This window comes from Neofelis nebulosa, chromosome 4 (assembly GCF_028018385.1).
Source record: "Neofelis nebulosa isolate mNeoNeb1 chromosome 4, mNeoNeb1.pri, whole genome shotgun sequence".
NCBI classification, from domain to species: Eukaryota; Metazoa; Chordata; class Mammalia; order Carnivora; family Felidae; genus Neofelis; species Neofelis nebulosa.
In genome coordinates this window covers 4,172,152-4,197,248 of record NC_080785.1, presented here as the reverse complement: position 1 = coordinate 4,197,248, position 25,097 = coordinate 4,172,152, and the positions used below count along the sequence as shown (strand labels likewise).

At 47.3% G+C, this 25,097-nt stretch overlaps 1 protein-coding gene across 1 annotated transcript in view; it reads left to right on the top strand.

The window, feature by feature from the left end:
- Positions 1-256: 256 nt before the first annotated feature.
- Positions 257-25,097, top strand: part of DPP6 (dipeptidyl peptidase like 6) — a 953,748-nt gene continuing 928,907 nt past the window's right edge. The window contains exon 1 of the mRNA XM_058723704.1: positions 257-562. Coding sequence (XP_058579687.1) covers positions 503-562 — 60 coding nt within the window. The 5' untranslated portion in view covers positions 257-502. The remainder of the gene's footprint in view (positions 563-25,097) is intronic.

Below are 25,097 nucleotides of genomic sequence, written 5' to 3'. Positions count from 1 at the left end.
ACCATCCCGGGGAGCCTGGGCGGCGGGAGCGGGCGCCGGCCCTCGGAGGTGCCGGGTGCGCACGGAGGCCGGCGGCGTGCGGAAGGCGCCCCCGCGAGGTGCCCGCCGCCGAGGCTCCGCCCGGGGGGGAGGGGGCGTCAGGGCGCGCGGCGGCCACGCTCCCGCGGTCCCACCCGCCGGACACGTACCTCCGCGCCCGTCCTCGGAGCGCCCGTGGGTCCGCGCGGCCTCCCGGTCCTGAGCCGCGGACCGCCGCCCGGGAAGGCAGCGCCGCGCGAAGCGTCCCCGCAGCCGCCGGCCTCGCTCCCTCCCGGGTCCCGGCAGCGGCTTCTCCCGTGCGGCGCGCAGCCCCGCGGACACCTGCGGCCCGCCGACTCGCCGCCCGCGCCCGACGCGGCTGGAGGGCAGGACCCCCTCGGCTCCCGGAGACGCGCTCCGCGCCGCCCTCCTGCACCCGGGAAGTTTGCAAGGTAGAGCGGCGGGCCCCCAACTTCCTCCGGACATGAATCAAACGGCGGGAGCCTCCAATAACGTCAGGTGTCCCCCGGGGAAAGGCCACAAGGTAAGGGACCGCGAAGGGGGGGCGCTCGGGCGGCACGCGGGGCGCGGGGGGAGGCCGGACGAGCGGACCCCCGCGGGCTTGCGGATCCCGGGCCTCGGGGTCCCTCCGCATCCCGGCCGCGGGGCGGGGTCCTGGCGTCTAGGGGGCCGCCGGAGGGGGGGGGTTGCGAGAACAGGTGGCGCGTCCCGGAGCGGAGCCCACAGTGGGGCCGGCGCACCTGCCCGGGCTTCCCGGGGCACGGAGAGCCTGGGGCGCTGGCTCCGGGTGCGGCGGCTCGCGGGCACATGCAGATTCCCCCCCCCAGATCGCAGAGTTTTCCCGGGGGTCAGGGAAGGTCAGCGGTGGGAGGCAGGGCCTCGGGGGTCCGCGTGTGACCCTTGGGCAGAGCGCTTCCGGGCGGCCCTTTGGGCTCCGCGGGGCGCGCGCTCTCCTAGGTGTCACGGACACGTGCTTAATTAACTTTAATGGGCCACGCGTGCCTGGAAAGATTTCCAGGAAATCACCTGGCGTTCGGAGAAGGGAGAACAAGCAGCGGTGAGAAATTGCTGCAGAGGCTCCCTCGTAGCGCAGGGTGTGCAGGGACCAGACGTGGGAAGGGTGTGCTTGCCCGCGCGGAGAGACAGACGGCCACAGAGGCCCCCTGCTCCACCCTGTGTGTGCGGCACAGCCCCTGCGTGGCCACGGCCAGCGCGACTCTTCTCGCACTCGCCGGAGGCTCACCTCAGGTCGCAGTTAGTTTGCAAGGAAGATTCCTTACCTGGCTTACCTAGGGAAGGCCGGCAGCAGTGTTCTGTATCACAGTACTTTTAGGGTATTTTAGAGTATTTCTAACCAAAACAAACAAACAAAAACTGAGAGGAGGCCAGTGCTTTGGATCTTAGATTTGGTATGTGGCCTGAATCTGTGCTCTGGTCTTTTGTCTCCTGTTTGTTACACCTGTTTGGGCAGCACGTTAGTAGAAGACGGTGGTATTTGTTGGAAACTGCACATGTGAGGAGTTGGGTTCATTTGGTGGATGAAGGAACTCCTGGTCTGTTGAGTTATGTACGATGAGGAGTGAGACCGAATGCCTTTCCGTCAATCGCGCGATAGCCAGCGTTTTGTACTCCGGGCAGATCTGGGTGCAGTATTTCAATCAGCGGGCCATATCTCTGATCTCCATGTTCATTAACGATGATTCGAGCAGTGACACTTTTCACATTTACGTTATTTAATATCAATAGGAAATGTCTCTTTAATACGTAGTAGCTGATACTAGAAGGTTGTAAATGAGAAATCATCAAGTTTCACGCACCGGTGAGTATGTGGTAGAGACATCTGGAGTTCGGAAGATCACTCGGTAATCTCTTTTAAAAGATGCCTTTGGTTCCAGCGTGAAAGTGGCTTCTTGGCAGAACTGGACTGCAAGGTACTGACACCAATAAAATGTTCTGGGAAGTGTTCAACACTGGGAAGTGGGCAACCATTCAGGATGTAGTAGGAGACCTGTTCGTCGCAAGGAGGCACCTGGCGGGTCCGTCGAGTGACGCTGATTCAGTGAACAGTCATTGTCAGCCGCTCACTTAACAAACTGGGTCAACTCCGATTAAGTTCGGAGAACTGAGAACGCCGAATAGAAATTTAGAGATTGCCTTCACCCTCTGGAGTGACGCCGTTGTCATACCTGCTCCTCGTGCTTTGACCTTTCTGATGGTCCCCATGGCCCACTGTCCATCTGCCGGGAGGAAACAATTCCAACTCCCTTCCGGGTCCCTTCCTCAAAGGAGAATCCACTGAAGTTGTCATTTGCCCGAGAAGTATGCAGGTGTATGGTGTGTGGTTGTGGACGAGGGTTGCCGCAGTGATGGGGCAGCGCTGGAGACAGAATTAACCGGGTGACGAGCGAGCGAGCGAGTGTGGAGTGAACGAGGCACACGCACGGAGCAGGGGGTCGACAGTCAACCAGAAAGTAAGACGGGTCACGTGGGACTTAGGCTGCCATGGTTTCTGCCTAAATGCAAAACTGGATAATATCAGTGCGTTTTGTGAGAAGTTTGAAATATGCTTGTTTCCATTTTATCTGCTGTCCTGAGGGTTCCATGTGGGAGGCTTTCCGGGAAGAAGGGCCTCACCCTCTCCGCTGAACTCACTTTTGTGTTGATTCACTCCCTTGCCTCAGTCCCAGCTATTCCGATTGGACACATTGTTATGGTTTGTTCTTGGGAAGCATTTGTCGTCTTTGTCTTGTAGGGTCCCTGCTCAGTGGCTGGGTGTAGCCTTCCCTTCTGTTTCCTTGTTCCTGATCATGTTGGGGGGATGCCCCCCCCCCCCCCCCCCCCCGGTAACCAGTGACTCACGGCTGCTAAGGATCACAGCGGTAACCACGGCAGTTACCTCCTGAGCACACCAGGAGCCATGGTCACACGGGGCTGGGGAATTAAAATGTCCCTGTGGGATTATGCACTTGTACCTGCCATGCGGGTCTGGTGTTGGGCACCATGACTGGTATTCACCAAATACTGGTCAAGCAAGCACTGGCCAACAGCTTGGGCTGTTCTGTAGACTTGAGATGTGACCAGCCATTGGAAGCTGTCCAATGGCTGGTCGAGCAGCCCACGTTGAGTGTTTCCATGGTGGCGGCCTCTGTGTCCTCAGGGGCTTGCTGGAAGGTGACACTTTCTGGAAACTTATGAAGTGTTTTCTTCTTTCTTTCTAGATACAAAATGGTATACATTTTATGATACTGAATTACATAGAAATATCTGAAAAGATAGTCAGGAAATATACCAAACAATTAAGCATGATTGACTTGGAATTAGAAGGAATGACTTGTATTTTTGCTGTATTTTCCACTTAAGTTTTCTATAGTCATGATGTATTGTGAGGTGTTTTTTTTTTTTTGAGTGCTTAATGGGTATATTTTGTGATAACATTACTAAACAATATGAACGTTTAAAATTTTGGTTTTGAAAACTTATGTACCATTGTACAAAGATTTATCAAAATCCAATATAACCTCTATAAAAAGAGCCACGGTTTTATTATTTACATAAAATGCTTGCGTTTCTTATTCTCAAAGACACTAAAGTCTTCCCTGGTAAAGGCGTGGGTTACTCAGTGTCGCAGAACGGACAGTTTAAACTTCGATATGCCGTAGTTCACGTATTCCAGAATTATTCTTTAATTTGTTGTTTTCTTAAAAAAAGATCATCATTAAATCTTTTCCACAGTTGTAGCTTATTACCTTCACCGGCACTTAAACTTTTCTTCATTGCCTTTTGAAACGTACAAGTGATGGGACATAAAAGCTATTCCTGCTGATACAGGGTGAGTTAAAATTTTAAGGTCAGGCCTATTTTGAGGAAAATAAACTCGTATTTAAAACACTCGTTTACTGATACACGAGACCCAGTGTGGTATTTAAAGCTCGCATCTCGACTGTTTCACGAGAGGCATGTTTATAACTGTTGCGGGAGGTCAGCGACAGGACGGGACCTCAGGTTGACCCTGGAGCCAGACTCTGTGCCGGGTCCTCCGAATGTGCCCACCGTTCCCACAGGTGGTTCCGAGGTCTCAGCCTTGAGAGAGCGAGATGTCCTTGAGACCGTCCAGGTGGTACAGGTGACCCCGCCTTGTTAAGGCTCCTGTAAACCTGTGGGATTCTGGCAGGAGGGTGTGGAGATCTGCAATCTGGTGGCCCCACCACAAGCCTGGTGTGGACCCTCTCTCCCTGCCCTCCAGGTGTGGGGACAGGGGGCGGTCCCACCTGACACCCCCCGAAACCCCCAGGATTTCCAGCTAACGATAATCCAAGTGTTTGAAGTTCTTTTTGATGAATTTTTAAAAAAATTTTTTTAAACGTTTATTTATTTTTGAGACAGAGAGAGACAGAGCATGAACAGGGGAGGGGCAGAGAGAGAGGGAGACACAGAATCTGAAACAGGCTCCAGGCTCTGAGTGGTCAGCACAGAGCCCAACGCGGGGCTTGAACTCACAGACCGTGAGATCATGACCCGAGCCGAAGTCAGACGTTTAACCGACCAAGCCACCCAGGCGCCCCATGATGAATTTAATTTCCTAGTCCCTACTTACATTTCCTTTCTATTTCTAGTGCTTAACTCACTAAGGGACAGTGAAGATTCGGCCAGTAGGCTCAGTGTGGCTTGGGTCTCTGTCATTTTTCCTTTAGGATGTTCAAAAAATAAAGCCTCTAAACTGAGCCATTTTAGTTCAGTAGGAGGGCGTTTTTGTGAAAGAATACTGGCTAGACCCTCCTGCATTTTTATTTTGCCTTCATCCTAAAAGCTGTTTTTTTTCTGGTCAGAGAATCCTGAGTTGGTAAGATTTCGGTTTCTCTTTCAGTGCTTGAAAGAGCTTTCCACTGAATTCTGGTCTTGAATTTTTTTTTTCCCCCTCCTCAGAAGTGGATAGCCATTTGATTCATTGTCCCTTGAATGCAATGCACCACTGTTCTCTGTGTCCTGTCAAGATTTTCTCTTTATCTTTGGTTTGTAGTATTTGGGTGTCAGATGCCTGGACATGGTTTTCTTCCTATTTACCGTCTCGAATCTTCACGTTCAGAGCATCTGGTGAAATGAGGTGTTTCTTCCCTCCTGTCCCTGGGCTGCTGGAGTGACAGTTATTCGTATGTCAGACACTTTGTATGATGCTGCGGGTCTCAGAGTCGGTTCCTGCTTTTATGCCCGTTTCCTCTGTCTTCTTTGGGTTTGCTGGTTTCTGCTGCTCTGTCCTCACATTCAAGCCACGCTTCCCCCTGGCTTCTCCATCCTACCATTGGCACGGCCAGCGGTGTATTTCGGATGTTGTATTTTTAATTCTGGAAATTTTACTTTGTCCTTTCTTCCGAGTCTCTGTTTTTCCAGCTTAGAGTGCTACCCTTTCATTCACCGTAAGTACTTTTTCCCTGTAAGTAACGGGCCTCATTGCGACACGTTAAAATCCCTGTCTTCTGATTCTGACATCTGGGCCACCTTGGGACTGGTCTGGGTTGATCGCACTACTTTCTTGAGGGGCGCCCGGGTGGCTCCGTTGGTTGGGCGTCCGGCTCTTGGTTTCGGCCCAGGTCCTGATCTGGCGGTTGTGAGATCAAGCCCTGTGTCCAGCTGTGCGCTGGACTCAGAGCCTGCTTGGGATTCTGCCTCTCCGTCTCTCTCTGCCCCTCCCCTACTTGTTCACTCTCTCAAAATAAATAAACATTTGAAAACAAGGATGGGTCACATTTCCCTACTTCTTTGTATGTTGACTGATCTTGAATTTGCTCCGTTGTGAATTCGAGTGGAGGGATTCTGTTATGTTTCTCTGAAGAGTGTCTGTTTATTAATTTTTAGTGAGCCGCTAAGTGGGGGGGCAGCTTCCATGTAAGTTGCGTTCTTTCCTTCTTATCTAGGCCGCCCGGACCCTCCCCAATCCCGCACGGCTCAGGGGCCACCAGAGATTTGGGTGCCGTTTGAACACAGAATTTCTGGCTCTCTTACTGATTTTCTTTCTTTTTAAAAATTTTTTTAAAGTTTATTCTTAAGAGAGAGAGAGAGAGAGAGAGAGTGACCATGAGTGGGGGGAGGGGCAGAGAGAGAGGGAGACCCCAGATCCTAAGCAGACTCCAGGCTCTGAGTTGTCAGCACAGAGCCCGACACGGGGCTCGAACCTGCGAACCACAAGATCATGACCTGAGCCAAAGTCAGACGCTTAACTGATTGAGCCACTCAGGTACTCCCCACCCGCGCTTTTCTTATTTCTAGATGTTCCCCCTCTCACTTTCCACCTGTGGCACGTGCCTCAAACTCTGCCCTCTCCAGAATCTGCTAATTTGGGTTGTTTTCCCAGTTGTCAGATTGCTTGTTCTGTGTTTTGCCCAGAGATGTACTTACGTGTATCATAGCTGCTTTGACACGACTGTGACCCGGCCGTCCCAGGGAGTGGGACCCCACTCATCTCTTCCATTAGTCAATTCAATGCCCAGGCTTTAGAATCAGTAGTTTGGGGACTTTGCTTACTGTGGCCCTGGAACCAGTGACAGAGAAGTTTCTAGAATGACAGGGCAGTCACTAGACTTACTCCTCACTTTATTTTCTCAAATCTTTAGTTGGACACGTGTTACCCCTCTGCACTTTGAGACCGCATCCAGGAAGGAATGGTCAGCCCAGGTCGCGCCTTCCATCGGTGTTTCAGCCTTCCTCCCCCCGCCCTCTCCAGGACGTTGTTACACCTACCAGCTTCTGTCTCCTGTGATGTCCAGTCGCTTCCGTTTCCTCCCGGTCCCCTGTTCTCCCCTCCCCAGTGTGTCCCATTCTCCAAATGCCCATTTGTTAAGGCACAGCCTGTTAAATCTGGAAGGTATCTTTCTTCCTCTGCCTTGTGACCCCCGCCAGGATGCCTCCCGTGTCTTTCCCACGCCTCCCTGCCCTTCTTCTGTGGACAGCAGAGCTCCCGCCTCCCCAGGCAGTTCATCCTCTTGCCACACTTTTCCTCGGTCTGCACACCTCTGGAATTAAGCAGCCTCCTCCTCCTCTTCACGGGCCAGGGGGTTTTCCTTCTGGATTTCCGCACACGGCTTCGTCGGCACCTCCCTTTCCGCGGGAAGCCTTCCCTAAGTGACTGGCTCAGCCACCGACCCACAAGCCACCGTGGACGCCCCCAACGCAAGCAAGGCTTGTCCTGCCCTTCCTCCGTCGTCACCCCTTCAGCGCACAAATTCAGCAGACGAGGTCTCCATCCTAACTCTTGGGTGCCTGTCTCACTCTCCAGTTTGCTGTTGTGGCTTCAGTTTCGTACCTTTCCACCTGCTCTCGTCCCTCTGCCTGTTCCTGAGCCTGTGGCTCTGGCAGAATTCCCAGCTCCTCTAATCCTGACCGTTGATTCCTGTCCTCTCCTGTGACAGTGCCTGGTGCCTCCTGTCACAGACAGGCCTCTGTTCCTAATACGTAGTGTCTGTGAGTGTGTGTGCGTGTATGTATATATACATACACACACATACGTTATATGTGTATATATATATGTGTATATATATGTATAAAATTTATTTATTTATTTATTTATTTTGAGAGAGCGAGAGAAAGTGCACAAGCCGGGGAGGGAGAGAGAGAGAATCCCAGGCAGGCTCCGCGCTGTCAGTGCAGATCTCGACGCGGGGCTCGAACCCGCAAACTGTGAGTTGATGACCTGAGCCAAAACCAAGAGCCGGATGCTCAGCCGACGTCCGTAGTATTTTAAAACAGGATCTAGCTCCAGAGGCAATTTTGCTCTGTCCTTTCATTTCATAAAACCTGAGCTCCAACAAAACGCAGCTAGTTGGTGAGACAGCCTGGACGCAGACCCTCATTCGCCGGCCCCCGTCCGTGGCGCACTCTCTCGCATCCAGCTGTGTCACGCGTAGCTCTGTTGGAGCACGGAGTCGGGGCCGCATCTGCTACGAGCTCGTATGTCACACGGGTCCGTGGCTCAGCCTGGAGGGCACTTCACTAACGTGCAGTGTCTCTGAGAGCACATCCAGGTCAAGGGTGGTCTGGCCCACCTTAGCCCATCACACACGCCAGACAGGAAGCTTACTTGTTTGGCTGGTCATTCGTGAAAGAGATAAGAGAGGGAACCCACGTCAATTAAAAAAAAATGTAAATTCTTTTTACTACCCAGAACCTAAATCATCCCGAAGAATTGTAGAATGTTTAATGTAATGCATAAAACATAAATTGCTTTAATGACTTCCTGGATATTCGCGAAAACCTATTTATGTTATTTGGTTTTACGTTTTATTGATTTCAAAAAATTTTAATTGTCCTCGTTTTCTCAGTAAAATACATAAAACGAGTATCAGCTCATGCATAAGTTAAATTTCCAGGAAGAAGAGGCAACAGATGAGTAGTAATTGCTTTTCTGGTTAAACTTGCCGGGTTACTTCTTTTTAAGTCAAAAGCTGTCCCTCACACGCGGTATTTTAATTATCTCAAATCTTATACCTTGTGAAGGAAATAGACTGACTGGAATTTCATAGACCCCCCCCCCCCATTCATGTTATTTTTGTTTAAGTGCCTGGCAATCTGTGTTTAGTCAGCAGAGACAGAGGACAGCTATGTGGCTCCCTGCTGGTCCCGTCCCCACGTTCGTAGGGCCCGAGAGAGTCTGTATTGCATGCCTACGACGTATAGCGTGCATGCTTTTTTCAGTGTCTGTCTTGTTTTATGAAAATCTCAAATTAATATTAAGAGATCTTGAGACATTTAGACATGGCTCTATAATTAAAAATTGTATCTGGTGTAACGCAGACACAAAGGAACAAGTTCACATTTTTCATAAAGTAAAAAAGTCGAAGATGCTCTGGGCCTTTGTTAAAGTAGTCTGAAGTGTGTGAGTTCGGGGGTGGAAAAGCCCATCCGGAGGAGGAATATTTACTGAGGGTGCAAGAACATAAGGGAAAAGGGGTCAGTAGACCGGGTCTGAGAATGAGCTAAGTTGTGCCTCCTCTTTGGGTCGACTCTCAGGTAAGTGGTTGCAGCTCGCTGGGCCTCCCCCTGCACCCTCCATCCCCGGCCCTCGCTATCTGAAGACTAAGGCTTCAGGGCCCCATCAGGCTCTTCCTTGCTCATGTTCCAACCTGAGAAAGAGCCATAGGCAGAGTGATTGCCATTATTAAGGCATTCATGGGCATAGATGTTACAACCAGTTCTATAATGAGATGTGCTTAATGCGAACCCTAATCCAGTGGGAGTCCTTCACACTTTAGTATGAAAACGGACACATACTATGCATATCTGATACAAGCAAAGCTTGCAGCCTGAAAACAGAGGTACCGTATGAGATGAGGTGATCACCAATTTGACATGCCTTTTCCATCCCTCACTTGTCATAAGTTTTTCACGAATGCCGTCTTATCTTCACAACAGCAGCCACAGTAGGTAGGTATGATTTTTTTCCTCCTTTTATTTTTTAACTGAGGAAACTGAGCCAAGTGATGAGAGGCAAATCACTTCCAGTCACAAGGCAAGTAAAACAGAAAATGTTTTCAAACTGAAAATGTGTAAATAATGAACAGTATTGAATCTTTCATTCAGTAAGCTTCAACTCATGCTTCTTTCAACCTGTAAGTCTATTAATTTCCTCAACGCTACGTGTTATTTATGTATTTTGTAAGCATGGGCTCCTTGCTTACTGTTCTAAAAAAAAAAAAACCAATAAAGAAACTGTCTCTTTCGTTGGTGAGTCAGGTGGGTCTTCACAGATGAGACGGGGAACGAAAGAATGAAATACCTGGCTGTTAAAAGACGAATAAAGCCAAATTACGGGAGTGTGGTCCGAGAAAAGAGTGATCCATTCAGTCTAGTTGGGGAAGACTTCACACAGGAAGTGGGGCTCAGCACTTACCGTTCTCACTATGTGCCCTGCAGTCTAGACATTGCATGCAAACTCCCGGCCTCGTACGACCAACTTTTCCTGCTCCCCCAAATGGTAAATACGATTCTTGGCAACCAAGGAACCCATGGAGCTACCATGTAGCATTAGCTATACTTGCTTCCGGTAATTTCTGTTTGCGACCACTCAGATCAGGTTCTAATGCCTTCCACTCTAGGGACTCCCCAGCTTCACTTCCTCCGTGCAATAGTCAAAAAAGTCCGAGAGATCACCAAGAGGGACATGATGCGAAAAAAACAAAAATAAAGCAACGCTTACCATCTTCTTCCACGCTATGTTGGCTTTTGAAACGGTGCAACGTATGTTTCTTAATTCACTCATCAACTGCCAGGGTAACGGAGATGCTGTTCATCGCCTCATGGGCCACGTATCGTGTGAAAGAAAGACCTCGCCTACGGCCTCGCTTCTGTTTGAAACGCAGGACTCTGCCTGCTCCTAGAGCCAGCTGATAGGACCAGGGCTGGACTCATGCTACGGGGAAGAAATCCACACGCTGAGCGGAGCCAGTCGACAGTGTCATTGGAGATTTGAACTGAGAGACCCGGAGATAGTCATCAGAGGTGGAGGGCACCATCTGGAAGATTCCATAGACTCTGACAGCCATGGGTGGTCACGGGAAGCTAAGGATGACAGTTGAGAGAAAGAGCCAGCAGGGGGCAGCGAGGGGACAGAAATTATGGGCCCCTGCAGCACGGGGCATGTGGCCTCCCTTCTAGACTCTCGGGTACCTTCACCTGAAGCCCGCCCCCACTTCCTTTTACTTCCCTGAGGCCCCTCTGTGTTTGGAAAGTCACCGTTATGTAAAATGGACAGAAAATAGAGAAGCCTCTTTAATTGCTAACGGGATTTCCTGTGTTTTCTCTCATTCCCCATGACCACCAAATAAAACTTTTTTTCTGTTGAACAGACTTTTTGCTAAGCTTCTTTGCTTTCAAACTTTGTCTCCCAAGAGGCACAAGTGAGAATTAAGAAAAAAAAAAAAAAAAAAAGGTCACCAAATTGCTTTCTGAGCAGGAGTAGGAGTGATGGCTCCTTTCCAGGTTATTATCGGACAGAGCTCGCCAGAGCTGAATTTATCAGAAAGATAGAGGGTATCTGTGAGGCTTTGTGGCAAGAGAGAAAAGGGAACGAGGCAAAAAGATGATGTAGTGGTGGCCGGGAGTTATACTTTGGGGAACAGAATAGAAATTTTGCTGTGTTGGGGCACCTGGGTGGCTCATTTGGTGAAGCGTCCGACTTCAGCTCTGGCCATGATCTCATGGTCCGTGGGTTCAAGCCCCACGTCGGGCTCTGTGCTGACAGCTCAGAGCTTGGAGCCTGCTTCAGGTTCTGTGCCTCCCTCTCTCTCTGCCCCTCCCCCACTCATGCTCTGTCTCTCTCAAACAATGAATAAACGTTTAAGAAATAAAAAAAAAAAAGGAACGTTGCCGTGTTGTATCTCACTTTTCAGTGACGTGTCAATAAAAACCTTTTGGGTTCCCTGGCATGTTATGGAGTGAGACCTCGGGTTTTGTGGCCGTTGGAAGTGGGTAGCTTGATGTAACATGGGCTATGGGTTCAAGAGAAGGGATGGGACAGGATTCATCTGCCCAAGAGGGAGCTCCCCAAATTTCAATTACATCCATAATTTATTTGTTTTCATTTGAGCTTTTTTATTTTTTACAGGTTCCCACTTTTCTCCTGCAGTCCCATGGGCCCTAGCCAAAATGATGTATCATGCGTGAAGCACGTCTCTAGCTGGTTGTGTTTGAACCCAGATTGTGAAGATATCATATCCCTTTCTGGCTCCTTTGCTCTACAAACAGTGCCCTTTCAGGAGTTAAGATGCCCAGTGCAGGCTAATATATTATCAGTTCCCAAACTCACTCAAAAGACAGGCTTCCTCTCTCCAGCAGCTTGAGCGAGCTTTGGGTCCGGCACCTGCAGGGGGGAAAGGGGCCCTTCTTCTGCCTCTTTCCTAGCGCATCCCTCCACCCTCCTCGCCACCCAGTGCCCCATGTCTGTTTGCTCCAAGGTTGGGTTGGGAAGGAGGAGAAATGAGGGTAAAAACAGAGCATAACATGGTAGGTGCCGTCATGATCTGGTGATAGGTCTCTGCGGACGGGACACAAAGCCGACCCTTTTCTGACAGCAGCTTGTCAGAGCTTTTCTTTCGTCACCATCGCATAGATATTGAAAGGTGACTCTGTGGCTTTTCCTCCGGCTGTGACACTGTCCCTCGTCCTCAGGCTTCCTGTTGTCAGTCTCTGCCATTACTTTGCTCTGTTGGGCGGGTTCCTTTATTTTTTTTTTTTAAATTTTCAATGTTTATTTATTTATTTTGAGAGAGAGAGAGAGGGAGACACAGAATCCAAAGCGGGATCCAGGCTCTGAGCTGTCAGCACAGAGCCCGACGCGGGGCCCGAACCCACGAACCGCGAGCTCATGGCCTGAGCTGAAGTCGGACGCTTAACCGACTGAGCCACCCAGGCACTTCTGGGTGGGTTCCTTTCTAATTGGCTCTTGGCTTTGTCATTCATATGGTCCATCTGTGTCATGAGGAACACCCACATTTTCCACTCTCACCATCCCAGACACGGTGTGTTCCCAGTACAGCTCCACTCTTCGCATCTGGTTGTTCAAGAGAAAGTTCTGGTTGCAGCTTCTGTTGAAAACTTTCCAGGTGGGGTCGAGGTAGATACAGCTTCTGCTTCCAAGTCACCCATTCCGAGCCCGCGAAGAGTTCCCCGACCCCCTCACTTGGTGTGTGCTGAGAGGCAACCTGTATCCACTTGTACATTCCTTCCTCTCCCACCCAAACGATGGAAGGTGCCAGAGAATCCCACCAGCTGCCTGCATTGGAGGCTTCCTCCCCAGGGGGATGATGGCTAATGTATGCAAGCGATTTCACACCCTTTCCTCATTTCCTAATAGTCTAAAGACCACTTTCAGATGTAGGGACACTTGGCAGCCATTTTTGCAGATTTTTCATCTTATTTTTATTGTTTTAAGTTTATTTACTTTGAGAGAGAATGAGAGTGTGAGCAGGGGAGGGGCAGAGAGAGAGAGAGAGAGAGAGAGAGAGAGAGGGATAGAGAGAATCTCAAGCAGGCTCCATGCCATCAGCACAGAGCTCGATGTGGGGCTCAAACTCCCGAACCATGAGATCATGACCTGAGCCAAGATCAAGAGTTGGACGCTCAACCCTGGGTCCCAACCCAGGCGCCCAAATTTTTGCAGATCTTAAGTTTGGTGCCTCAGGTGGGACCGATAAAGGAAGAGCCTGCTGAACTTGGTTCTTTCTACTTGTGGTTTTCCAGTATCTCTGAGAATACGGGGCAGTTGATGATGTGTGGAAATCGCAAGTGCCATCTAAGCTCAGTGTGTGCGCCGGAAGGATGTATTTTGGCTTATGTGATTGGAAAAGCATTCGTGGAAGAGTTGGGGTTTCAGCGAGGCAGTGGGGGGCACAGCATTTTACACGAGACTGTGTTTTATCTAAAGGACACAAGTCGCCTCTCCAAAGTCGAACATTTCCGTTCTCTTCGCACCTTAAATGCTTGCACTTGCTTTCGTGCTCATGTGCATCCAAGGAAAGAGGGGGTCTTGGATGTTATGTTCCCCCTCGTCACTAAAATCCCCCTGTCGCAGTGCTTCTCAGACACGACTGGGCACCCTGGGAGTTGTTGTTAACACGCAGGTTCTGGGAGTGGCTGCGGGGTGGATCTTGAGGTTCTCTAAATGAGGCCAAGGCTGTTCCTCCCAGACCATGCTTCGAATAGCAAGGCTCTGTGGCTTTTGCTGAGTGACACATGCCTCAAAACATGACGCACTTCCGTGTGTCATCGTGGCAGGTTGCTGGAAGCCTTTCATTTTGGGAGGACGGTCTTAGCTGTAGTTTGTACATCATGGGCTCTCACGCCTTTGAACTGTGACGAGACACTTCGGGGCCATTCACTCGGAAAGGAGGGTTGAACTAGGAAGAAAGGGAATGAGGGTCCCCTTGCCAGCTCTGCCATCACCTGGCTTTGGGCCATCACCACCAGCATCTCCAGGGTTAGCCACACCTTTTAAATTTTTTTTTTTTTTCCCAACGGTTTTTATTTATTTTTGGGACAGAGAGAGACAGACAGAACATGAACGGGGGAGGGGCAGAGAGAGGGAGACACAGAATCAGAAACAGGCTCCAGGCTCCGAGCCATCAGCCCAAAGCCTGACGCGGGGCTCAAACTCACGGACCGCGAGATCGTGACCTTAGCCACGCCTTTTAAACGGCCGGTGCTGTAAGGTGGTCTCCAGGGCTCCAGCAAATACTAATATTCTACTTCTAAACCTGTTTTATGTCTGTCTTACTTACTTAGCTATATTACTTAAAAAAAAAAAATAAAAACCAACCTTGGGAGCTAAGTCTATGTTTTTACATACACTTTCATTCACGGAACACGAGATAGGAACCTTGCGTGTAGAACGTGCTCCGTCAGTCTTTAAGAGTGACGACGGTGCGGAAGAGTGTTGACATGGTGGTACAAGAGGCGATCCCAATACGGAGGAGTCCATGAAGATTTTAAAAGTCTCTGGAGCAACTCTTTGTTGCTGGGTGGTGGGCGGTGTCGACTTCCTAAAGGGGAGATAACCGATTCCACGGTGGCCATGCGCTTGCTGAGTTTCTCATCTCCGACTAGGGCGAGTAGAGGCACCCCTTCCTCGCAAGGTCCAGGAGGATCAGGAGAGTAAAGGAGTGGAAAGCCTTCTCGTTATAAATACAGTAGAGGTTTTTGAAGACACAAAGGAAACCTCTGCTTCCTTGCTCACACCCTTCGGTGATTCTACATCCGTAAAACCTCCCCGTTCTCTTCAGGTTACGGTTCGTGAAGACAGCATCCTACTTAGTCTTTCTAAATAGGTGCTACGTTCTGACTTCCTAAAGTGTCTATTTCCATTCTGTCCATATCAGAATCCACTGGATAATTTGAAAACTCATTGATCGAGCTACGAGTCCTCGTGCTATAGACGCCACTGGGTTGTCCTAGTTGAGGAGAGTCAAGACAAAGATCGACAGAAAAGGCAAAATGACCCAGTCGTAGTCTCTAAATGATGTGTTATGACAAACAAGGAAATGTCACTCTGACATTTACTAGCTGGAAAGAAGACAGGGAGGGGCGGGGAGGGGTTGTAAATAGCTGATGAAGTCCAGAGACTTCTACGTGAAAGATCCAAGTGATGCAGGCAGGCAAATGCTTCCATTTATCAAGGAGGACAGGCAGAGAGATACTCAGTTTTCCTCTACCTGTGAAATTATAGCTTTTCGTTTGAGGGATAAGATTGAGTGAAGAGCCACACTGAATGTATCTTTGCAGAACATTCGAGTATAAAACTTGCGTCTTCCCCAACTCTGAAAACAGTGTGAAACCCCTCCATCTATGTGTTAGATAGTATGAGAAACTTCGAGGTCTTATTCTGGACAAATCTATCAGCTGCTACACAACTTTAGGTTTACATCAGTCCACGTTGAAGTAGCCTTCGCCATAGTGGTGCCTCGATGACCCCACAGGCATCTGTTCTTATTGTGTTTCTTGTAAAGCAGACACCTGGAACAGATGTGTCCCTGAGGTTTGTGAGGGCAGCACCTGGATGGTGAAAACTGGGGGAGGGGGGGTGCAAAGATTGAGGCCAATGGGAGCTCCTTCAACATCACCTAAATTTATTTCACCATCTGAAGCAGAAGACTTCAAATAGGAAAATTGGTAATGGGATTAGGGCTGTGGAAGGAGAGAAATTATGTGGATCCGGTGTGGTCTCATGGGAATAACCTAGAAGGTTAAAATGGGGTCGATAAAGTAATATCTAGACAACGGTGGCAATCTAGTTTGAAATAAATAATGTAGGATTGTTGCGGAACAGGGATTTTAAACTTCCTTTGGTAAAGTGCTGTGACCTGCAAAAGGAAAAAAAGCATTCCTTGGAAGTCATTAGGAAAGAAAGTAATTAGGGGAAAAAAAGGTTTATCTGTGGGTTGAGGGATGGAGATCTGTGTCTGCCAGGAAAGTATTTTGCTTTATTTAACCCTTGCTCTAGTCCTACGAGGTACTATGGTGGAGAGGACCCAGAGATATTAAGGTCAAATGTCCATTGAGATGCTTTAGGCCTAGACTTGGAGCTCACTGCTTAATTCCAACATTGCAATGGATGGTAAATGGTGGAAGAGAAGTAAATGAATCAGAATGGTCACTTCACAATTTGGTCATGAGTTGAATTGAGTAAGTTTGAGTAAATAAAGTTCTTCTACATTAGAGGAAGCGTGTCTATCGTGCAGTAGCCTTCTAGACACCATGGCTCTGGTTTATTTGCTGAAAGATCACTTATTCTCTGAAATTGACCTTGAGTCCATTAGTCTTACAACTCTTACTAGTTCTAATAATTGGTCTTGCCGATTCTGTGTTTTGATCATACCGTGTGCAAAGAATGACAGCTGTTTCTTTTACTTTCTATACCCGATTATTACCATTTATTTATCTACTCTCGTGTTCTTGGTCAGGCTCCCTGTGCTGTTAAACCCTACTGTTAAGAGTAGGCTTCCCAGTGAGAACTGCTCAGTGATCCAGCGTGATTGGGGTATGTTATGGTGTCATTACTGAGGGATGGAGGAAGGAGGTAGGAGCAGTTTGGGGCACACAGCCATGCCCGTGACATGCCCACACCCGTATAAACAAAGAAAAGGGTGATACTGGTTATCTTTCCAAACAAAATGCCCACAGGAAGGAACAGTGACGGAAAGGGGAGTGAATGTTCAGAGACGTAAAGCAGAGAATCCAAAGACAGTCATGTTTTGCAAAACAAAAACAGGTTCTCTGAAAGCATCCTTGCAGAGTACTCCCATGAAATAACCCCTAAGAATAAAGAAATGTTTCCATGATTATATAAATACGTGGAATAGTTGAATCTTCTTGGAATTAATGGTACATACGAGCACAATAAAGAGTTTGAAAAAGGCTTCACTGATAAATTCTTCTTTTATAACAAATCCAGTGTTTCCCCAAGTTATTTAGCTCTGAGTACTTTCTACGCTTTTTTTTTTAAAGTTTATTCATTTATTTTGAGAGAGGGGGAGGCAGAGCATGAGGTGGAGAGGGGCGGAGAGATTGAGAGAGAGAGGGAGAGAGAGAGAGAAAGAGAGAGAATCCCAAGCAGGCTCTGCTCTGTCAGCACAGAGCCTGACACGGAGCTTGAACTCACCAACCATGAGATCATGACCTGAGCCCGAATCAAGAGTCAGATGCTTAACTGACTGAGCCACCCAGACAGCCCACTTTTTTTTTTACATTTTTAAATAGCCCTTTGATATCAACTTTATAAAATCAGGAGTCAGATCTGTTTGGTGCCAGTTATCCAAATACAGGTCATAGCATGTGATAGGTGGGTACTCCTAAATCTTATTACACACCTTTAGGTCTTGGGTTTTGAGGGATACACTTGGGCAAAGCTTGAACAGACATAATAATGACAAGAGGGCAGTGACTTTGGGGCAAATAAGAGTGAATAACTCTGAGACCGTGCAGGTAGAAAGATAAGGAGCAGTTGTCTCTGTTTCCTGCTAATACGATGTCTGAAGACCGAATCTAGATTGGTGAATCCAGAAAGGTGCCCAGAACATGAGTTTTAGATTGATTAATTCTACCTGCTGGTCCTCTGGGATTCCGTTTGGACTTTGATGCAAAGATGTGGACTTTCAAAAAAGATGTCTCCCCATGGGGTGGATCGTAACCTGATATCTCCTCATAAGCTTGGATTTGGAGTAAAAGAAATAAATATACTTTCTAGCTGCTATAGTAGGAATAAAAATGAAAAAAAAAAAAAAAGAAAAATGATTGCCATGATAAATTTCCCTGACATATTTATTACAATTCCTTCTTGAAACATTTGTGAGGGAGACATTGATGAAGCCTGGACCATTTTATATACTTAGGCATAGTCTCTGAATTGTTTTAGAAGAGAGAGTTTTTAGTGCCGATTAATGAATTATCTGTGTGAGTCAGGACAATGAAGCATTATGATTACTTCTGGGTCCATTTCTCATCCTGCCCGTACAGACTGAAGTCTTCTGGAGGCTCTGCATCGGCCACCCGTTGCATTAGATTCCTGATGTTTCCGTCTGAGATAAGAAATAGCCCAACGACTTGCCTGGATCCTCCATTAACCCTGGGTGAAAATTCCCGGGGCCCCGGGAGATGTTGTTCCTGCTGCACAGGGGCAGGTGCGGGCAGTAAGCCATCGGCCAGGGAGAATGTTCTTGTGCGAGCAGCCCTCACTTGCTGGCCAGGTGAGGAAGATCACACAGTACAGCTGCCCCAGGACCAGGCCTCAGTCATGGGCACACTGCTTATGGCACTCTGTCCCCTTTTCCTAAGTCATGTTCGTTTGAGAAAAGCCAGGCAATGGAGGCTGGTCTGCTCTTCCCTGACGCTCTCTTAGGGACAAGAGACAGTACATTTGCTCCCTGCATTCGGTGGCCTCATGGAAAAGTCACCCTGGTGGGTGGGAGGTGTGGAGGTGGAAATGACTTGAGGGGACAGGAAAGGGTCATGGCAGGATTAAGTTAACTTTCCCTACAATCTGCCACAGGGTTGCACGCACCGCGTCCTTCCTCTGCTAAGAAATGGATAAACTCAGTCATCTGGAGGATATTTGAATGTTAGCCTGATTTATCAGATGTTTTCAGATGTTTTTCGTGTTCTTTTTTAAATATTTTAAAATGTTTATTTGCTTTTGAGAGAGAGAGAGAGAGAGAGAGAGAGAGAGACAGAGTGCACGTGGGGAAGGGCAGAGAGAGAGGGAGACGCAGAATCCGAAGCAGGCTCCAGGCTCTGCACTGTCAGCACAGAGCCCGACGCGGGGCTCGAACCCATGAACCGTGAGATCATGACCTGAGCCACCTGCGTGCCCCACTCATGTCCTTTTTCAAATATCAAGGTACCTAATCAGGTCATAGAGCAGTAATTGCTAATTGAAAGTCACAAGCTCCTATAATAATCTGAGGGAAGATGTGGGCCCTCTTCCCAGAGAAGTATATGCATGCACACATTCACACGCTGATTCACTGCACATCTAATGTTGACTGTTCCATCCGCAAGGAACAATCAGGATTATTGTGAGCAGACACTAGTTTTCTCCCTGATTTCTCTGCAACCTTTTATCCTTCACTGGCATTTGGGAGAATTTAGTCCCAACCCCATTTGGGGGGATGTTCCGTGATTCATCTGAACCAATTAGAATCATATCTCCCCAAAGTGACCGGTTCCTGCCCAACCCCAGGCCATGGTGGGCAGAGCCCAGAGATCTTGAATGGCAAGAATGTCAGTAAAGGCACAGCAGCTGTCCCCCGTTCTGTGCACCACGGAGGGCGCACTGCAGAAGGCGGCTGGGACACTTAGAGTCACCTACAGTAAGGGATTAGCTCTGTGGTCACCAGGAAACTAGCACTGGCACCTTGAGAATAGAGTTGTCAACCAGAGGCACAGGCGGGCAGAACTGAGGACATCCCAGGGAAATAAAACTTGAGCCTTGAACAAAACATGAAGGCACCTCCCTGGGAGGCTGGGATTTAAATGATTACCTACAGGAGCTCAAACTGTCCTTAGTGTTTAGGCCCTTGTAAGTTGCATTTGCTTTTATTTGCAACAAAATAAGCTCCACATGATCCCATCCTCCAGTGCCACCTCCTCAGGTACCTGTGGTGCTGGGGAGTGCCGAGGGGGGGAGGGGGGCATGGCTGCAGGAACTGCCCCGCTGCTGTGCCTTTCCAGCACCCTGTCCCCACACTGATAGGGTGCAGCTGGTTACAGGTGCCATGAGTGGTGGGTGAGGCCATCTCTGGCCATTCACGTTTCTCCGCCAAGTCTTGTGACTAATCTCCCCCAGTGGTAGTCCCTGGTGGTGGAGTCAAGGTCCTGAGACAGCAGAGAGCAAACTGGACCAGAAGAACTGAGCCTAACCGTAGCCTGGCTTCCTCTACACCGCACAGACGCCTCACAGACAACCCCATGGTTACCTTGCTGTGCAGAACTCCCTGAAGTGTGGACTGTGCCCTGCAGGTGACAGGCTGGTAGTTTCACAAAGCGTTTGCCTATCTTGACCTCACTAAACTAAACCTCACTGAGGAAGCAGCCAGGGAACCAGCCAAACCTTTTGTGGAGTAAGCTTATTTTTTAAAACCACATCCAGTCTGTATTGGATGTAAAGAAAGAAAGATAATGGAAATCGACAGCGTATGTTTATCACCTGTAAGTCCTCAAACCCTATTAAAAAGTTAAAATGGCGGTAGAAACTTACAAACTTTGTATAAACTAGAACAGCTGTTTTGGAAAACTGCCATATACTAAAGCTGAGCACGACCTTACCCTCTCATCCCATGATGTCACTAAGTGCACACGTATGCACCCGAAAGACATGTACAAGAATAGTCTTAACAACATTGTTAGAAGAGCGCCAAATCAGGAACAATTTTGACCCTCATCAAAATAGACTGGAAAAATGCACTGTGGTTTTTGTCACACAAGGGAATAGTATGAAACAATGCTAAAGAATGAACCACAGCTACATGTAGAAACATAGATGGATCTCACCGATCATAGGATCATATATTTCTAAGGAAAAGAATCCATAATGTATGTGCACACACAATAGTACAGGGGCTGGAACACAATAGTGATCGTACAAATGTTATTTTGTCATTTCTCTTGAAAATTCAAAAGAATACGAGAAGAGGGGCGCCTGGGTGGCTCAGTCGGTTAAGCGTCCGACTTGGGCTCGGGTCATGATCTCGCAGTTTGTGAGTTCCAGCCCCGCATCAGGCTCTGTGCTGATGGCTCAGAGCCTGGAGCCCGCTTCGGATTCTGTGTCTCCCTCTCTCTCTGCCCCTCCCCCACTCATGCTCTGTCTCTGTCTCAGAAATAAATACACATTAAAAAAATTATTTTTAAATAAAAGAATACAAGAAGATACGATTAATGCTCAGTAAGTAAATGGGTTTTCCTAGCTTTCTCTGGACATCCATTGTGGCATACATCATTAAAGGGCATCAGCAAACATAATACATGCATAATCATTATTTTGCAAAGAAAATTGCCATTATGTGATCTAGTTTGTTTTACAAGCCCTAAATCATCAGGCTCAATCTGGAAACAAAAATATGCATTCCCTATATTCAGCATAAATTTAATTGCAGAAGATGGGGGTTCTGAATTTAGAATTACATGAGAGGAAAAATGATAAAGGATATTTTTTAATTCCCAGACTTGAGTCTACCTTGCTCATTAATATTTAGCTCGCATTTGGCCTGGAATCTTTTATATCATTGAGAAGGATCAAATTGTTTGCAAGGTCGATATTTGATAATCCCGAATGTTTTAGTTCTTCTTGTTTTTGAAGAGAATTCGTTTTGGGTGATACATTGTGATGAAAAATGACTTAATTCCAGGTGAAGGTATGCCTTATGGCTTCCATTTTAAATCTTGAACACCCACAGAGTTAAATTGCGGTGAAACTCATAAAAACCACTGTCTACAATTGATGGGACCCTGGAGTTCTAATGATATGCTTGTAGGAGTCTGAAAAGATCTGGTAGTCCATTATTAATAGGCCACCCCAAAAAAGTCTGTGGGGTTTTTTTCCTGAAATGTGGAATTTCATCGGGAATAGGCAGGTGGCGAACGGTGGGAAGTAGAAATAAATTTTACTTATATTTTGTAGATTTGAATAAAATAATTTGAAGTCAACCCTTCAAATGCCAGATCGAAACTGAAGACTGAAGAAGGGTCTTTAATAATTGAAAGATAACCTTTTGTAGCATAGAGCTGATTTTCAGGTACCCAGGGTGCAGGGGTGGGAATGAAGTTATAACTCCCTCTGCTTTTCACGGGTCATCCAGAAATCCAAGTAACAAATCCACGGTCATCAAAAATAGACCTTGCCCCGTTGTTGTCTGTTTGTTTTTTGCTCTTTAATCTGTGGGAAATGCACAGCTGGGAATGGGAGTGAGTTTGGATCCTCAGGGCAGGAGGGAATGTTGGTCAAGAAGAACGGGCTGTTTATCCTGGATCGTCACTACCCCAGTCTCTCTACGCTTGGGTCCGTCTCCCAACGTTCTCCCTCCATGTGCTCATTCTAACGGGATTCGCATCTGTTGGTCTGCTGCAGGGCGGTAAGACCCACGAGAGCCAGGTGCTTTTTTCACTCAGGGGCGACAGAACAGGTCCTGGGTTCAATATATATTTACTGATTGTATCAATGACACACAGTTTTAAAATTTTTTTTTTTTAATTTTTTTTTTCAACGTTTTTTATTTATTTTGGGGACAGAGAGAGACAGAGCATGAACGGGGGAGGGGCAGAGAGAGAGGGAGACACAGAATCGGAAACAGGCTCCAGGCTCTGAGCCATCAGCCCAGAGCCCGACGTGGGGCTCGAACTCACAGACCGCGAGATCGTGACCTGGCTGAAGTCGGATGCTTAACCGACTGCGCCACCCAGGCGCCCCTAAAATTTTTTTTTTTTAACGTTTATTTATTTTTGAGACGGAGAGAGACAGAGCATGAACGGGGGAGGGGCAGAGAGAGAGGGAGACACAGAATCGGAAGCAGGCTCCGGGCTCTGAGCCGTCAGCCCAGAGCCCGACGCGGGGCTCGAACGCACGGACAGCGAGATCGTGACCTGAGCGGAAGTCGGATGCTTAACCGACTGTGCCACCCAGGCGCCCCAATGACACACAGTTTTAGTATTTTGTAGGGATGGTTTCATTCTTTATTTCCCATTTCTCCCATTCATTAAATCTCTTTCCAACATTTAACAAATGTCTTCTCATTTTTTCTTTTCTTTTTTTTTTTTTTTTTTAAATTACTGTCCTCTGGGGCACCTGGGTGGCTCAGTAGGTTAAGCGTCCGGCTCTTGGTTTAGGCTCAGGTCTAGGCTCAGGTCAAGATCTCATGGTTTGTGAGTTCGAGCCCCACCTGGGGTTCCATGTTAACAGTGCAGAGCCGGCTTGGGATTCCCTCTCTCCCCCTCTCTCTGCTCCTACCCCGCTCACTCTCTCTGTCTCTCTCTCTCTCTCTCTCTCAAAAATAAATAAACATAAAAAAATAAAAGTAAATTACCGTGCTCTGTATTTTTTGAGTTTGAAAAAGTTAATATTATGGTGGTATTGCCCTGCAGATCTATCTATAATTCTAATGCAGTTCTAATTTTGAGTTCTCTCCTTAAGGAATGGGTGCTGTCTCCCTTTATTTTTGTATTTCTTTCGTCTTCAGTAGACCTTGGTTCCTTTCTTCATCTAGGAGTAAACGACCAATATGTAGGCTCAGTATTAAAATCTTTGTTACTATTTCTGATGCCACCTTGTACCTATTTCATATTCTGACTGACTGTATCTGCTAAGACAACATTGGCTCTTACACATTTATTTTGTAATTGGCCGTATACTGAGCTCACTTAGACCATGACTAATGGGTTTGCAGTTGGTTCGCTTTAGTGTTCTTGCTAGACACTTATCGTTTTCACTTCTCTTTTGCAAAATTTATACTTCAGGCTTTTTATATTAACCCTTTCGTTAGCAGCACGGATGGGATTTGACTGGAAATACTACTTAAAAGTATTAGTTAAGTAAATGAACAATTACATGTCAGCACACGTTATGAACCCAGTGCAAGTATGTAAACAGTGTTAACTAATTCACAGAACAACATTCCAGATGACAAAACACACTGTGAAAATGTTCACAGCCCTCGTACGTAGAATATATATGAATTAAAATGAGACTACTGTTTGGGTCTATCAGCTGGCCAGAGCATTCTTTTTTTATCCACGCCAATGCTCTTCTCAGTGAAGGAAACAAAGACTCACAACCCCTTAGGGAAGTAAATTGCACACACACTCGAGAAGTGAATTTGGTACTATCTGTAAAAACTCGGGGTGGGGGGGGAAGCATTTTGCCTTTTAGAAATGTATCTTGAGAAAAACATTTGGATCAATATACAAAAATGTTTCATCGCGTTATTATTCATCATACGAGGAAAAACAGCAAACTGTATAATATCCAAACAGCCATATTCCGGACATCGTGTGCTTGATACATTCAACATAGTCAGTTGACAAAAACATTCAATTTCATTTTAAAAATTGTACATCAGTATGTAAAAGTTTCATCAGAAAGCGTTGGTTTCCAGGGCACCTGGGTGGCTCAGAGGTTGAGCGTCCAACTTCAGCTCTGGTCATGATCTCACAGTTTGTGGGTTCGAGCCCCATGTTGGGCTCTGTGCTGACAGATCAGAGTCTGGAGCCTGCTTCAGATTCTGTGTCTCCCTCTCTCTCTTCCCTCCCCCGCTCGTGCTCTGTCTGTCTCTCTCAAAAAATAAACATTAAAAAAAAAGAAAAGTTAAAAAAAAAAAAAGAAAGCGTTGGTTTCCTTTGGTTGCATTTACGTGTTGAGTTGATGAATAATTTATGTTTTTTGTTTTCCTGTGTACGTATGTATTTTCTCTAACTTCCTGTGTGTAATGATGATCTGAATTGAAAAGGCGTTCTTAGGGGAACCTCTCGTGTACTCTGGGGGCTAGAGCAGGGCAAGAAGAAAAATACCGTTGAGCCATTAGTGGTTCAATGCTGGTCTTCCCCAGGCTGGTGAGATTCAAGGGGCCAACTCTTCTCTACCTTCGTCAGATTTTCTTTTACGGCAGGAAAACGAAATTCTAAGTGCTTCAAGACTTGGAGAATAATCTCATAATATCCACTTTCTAGATATTAAATCTGAAAAACCCCAAGCTGTATTACCACATTATGGTGTATGGGTGTGATTTAGGGATTGTTTTCCCCCTTATTTCTTACATTTGAAACACCCAGCCACTTTTCAGAGAAGCTCCTAGAATTCCTTTGAATCTCCTTTAGAGTTCTTTTTAACTGTTTGGGAGCGTGAATCCACTGGCCTTTTGGTAGCATATAGTGAACTATCACCTATAGCTGCCGACTGAATGACCTGTTCAAAATAGGAGTGTGTAGATTCTTCACCCCTCATGGGGGTCTGCATACTTTCTGGACCAAATTATGTTAAGTGCAAAAGTTTTACTGGAAAAAGAACCAGATGAGAAGAATCCCATTAGCTTTGTGGTGTT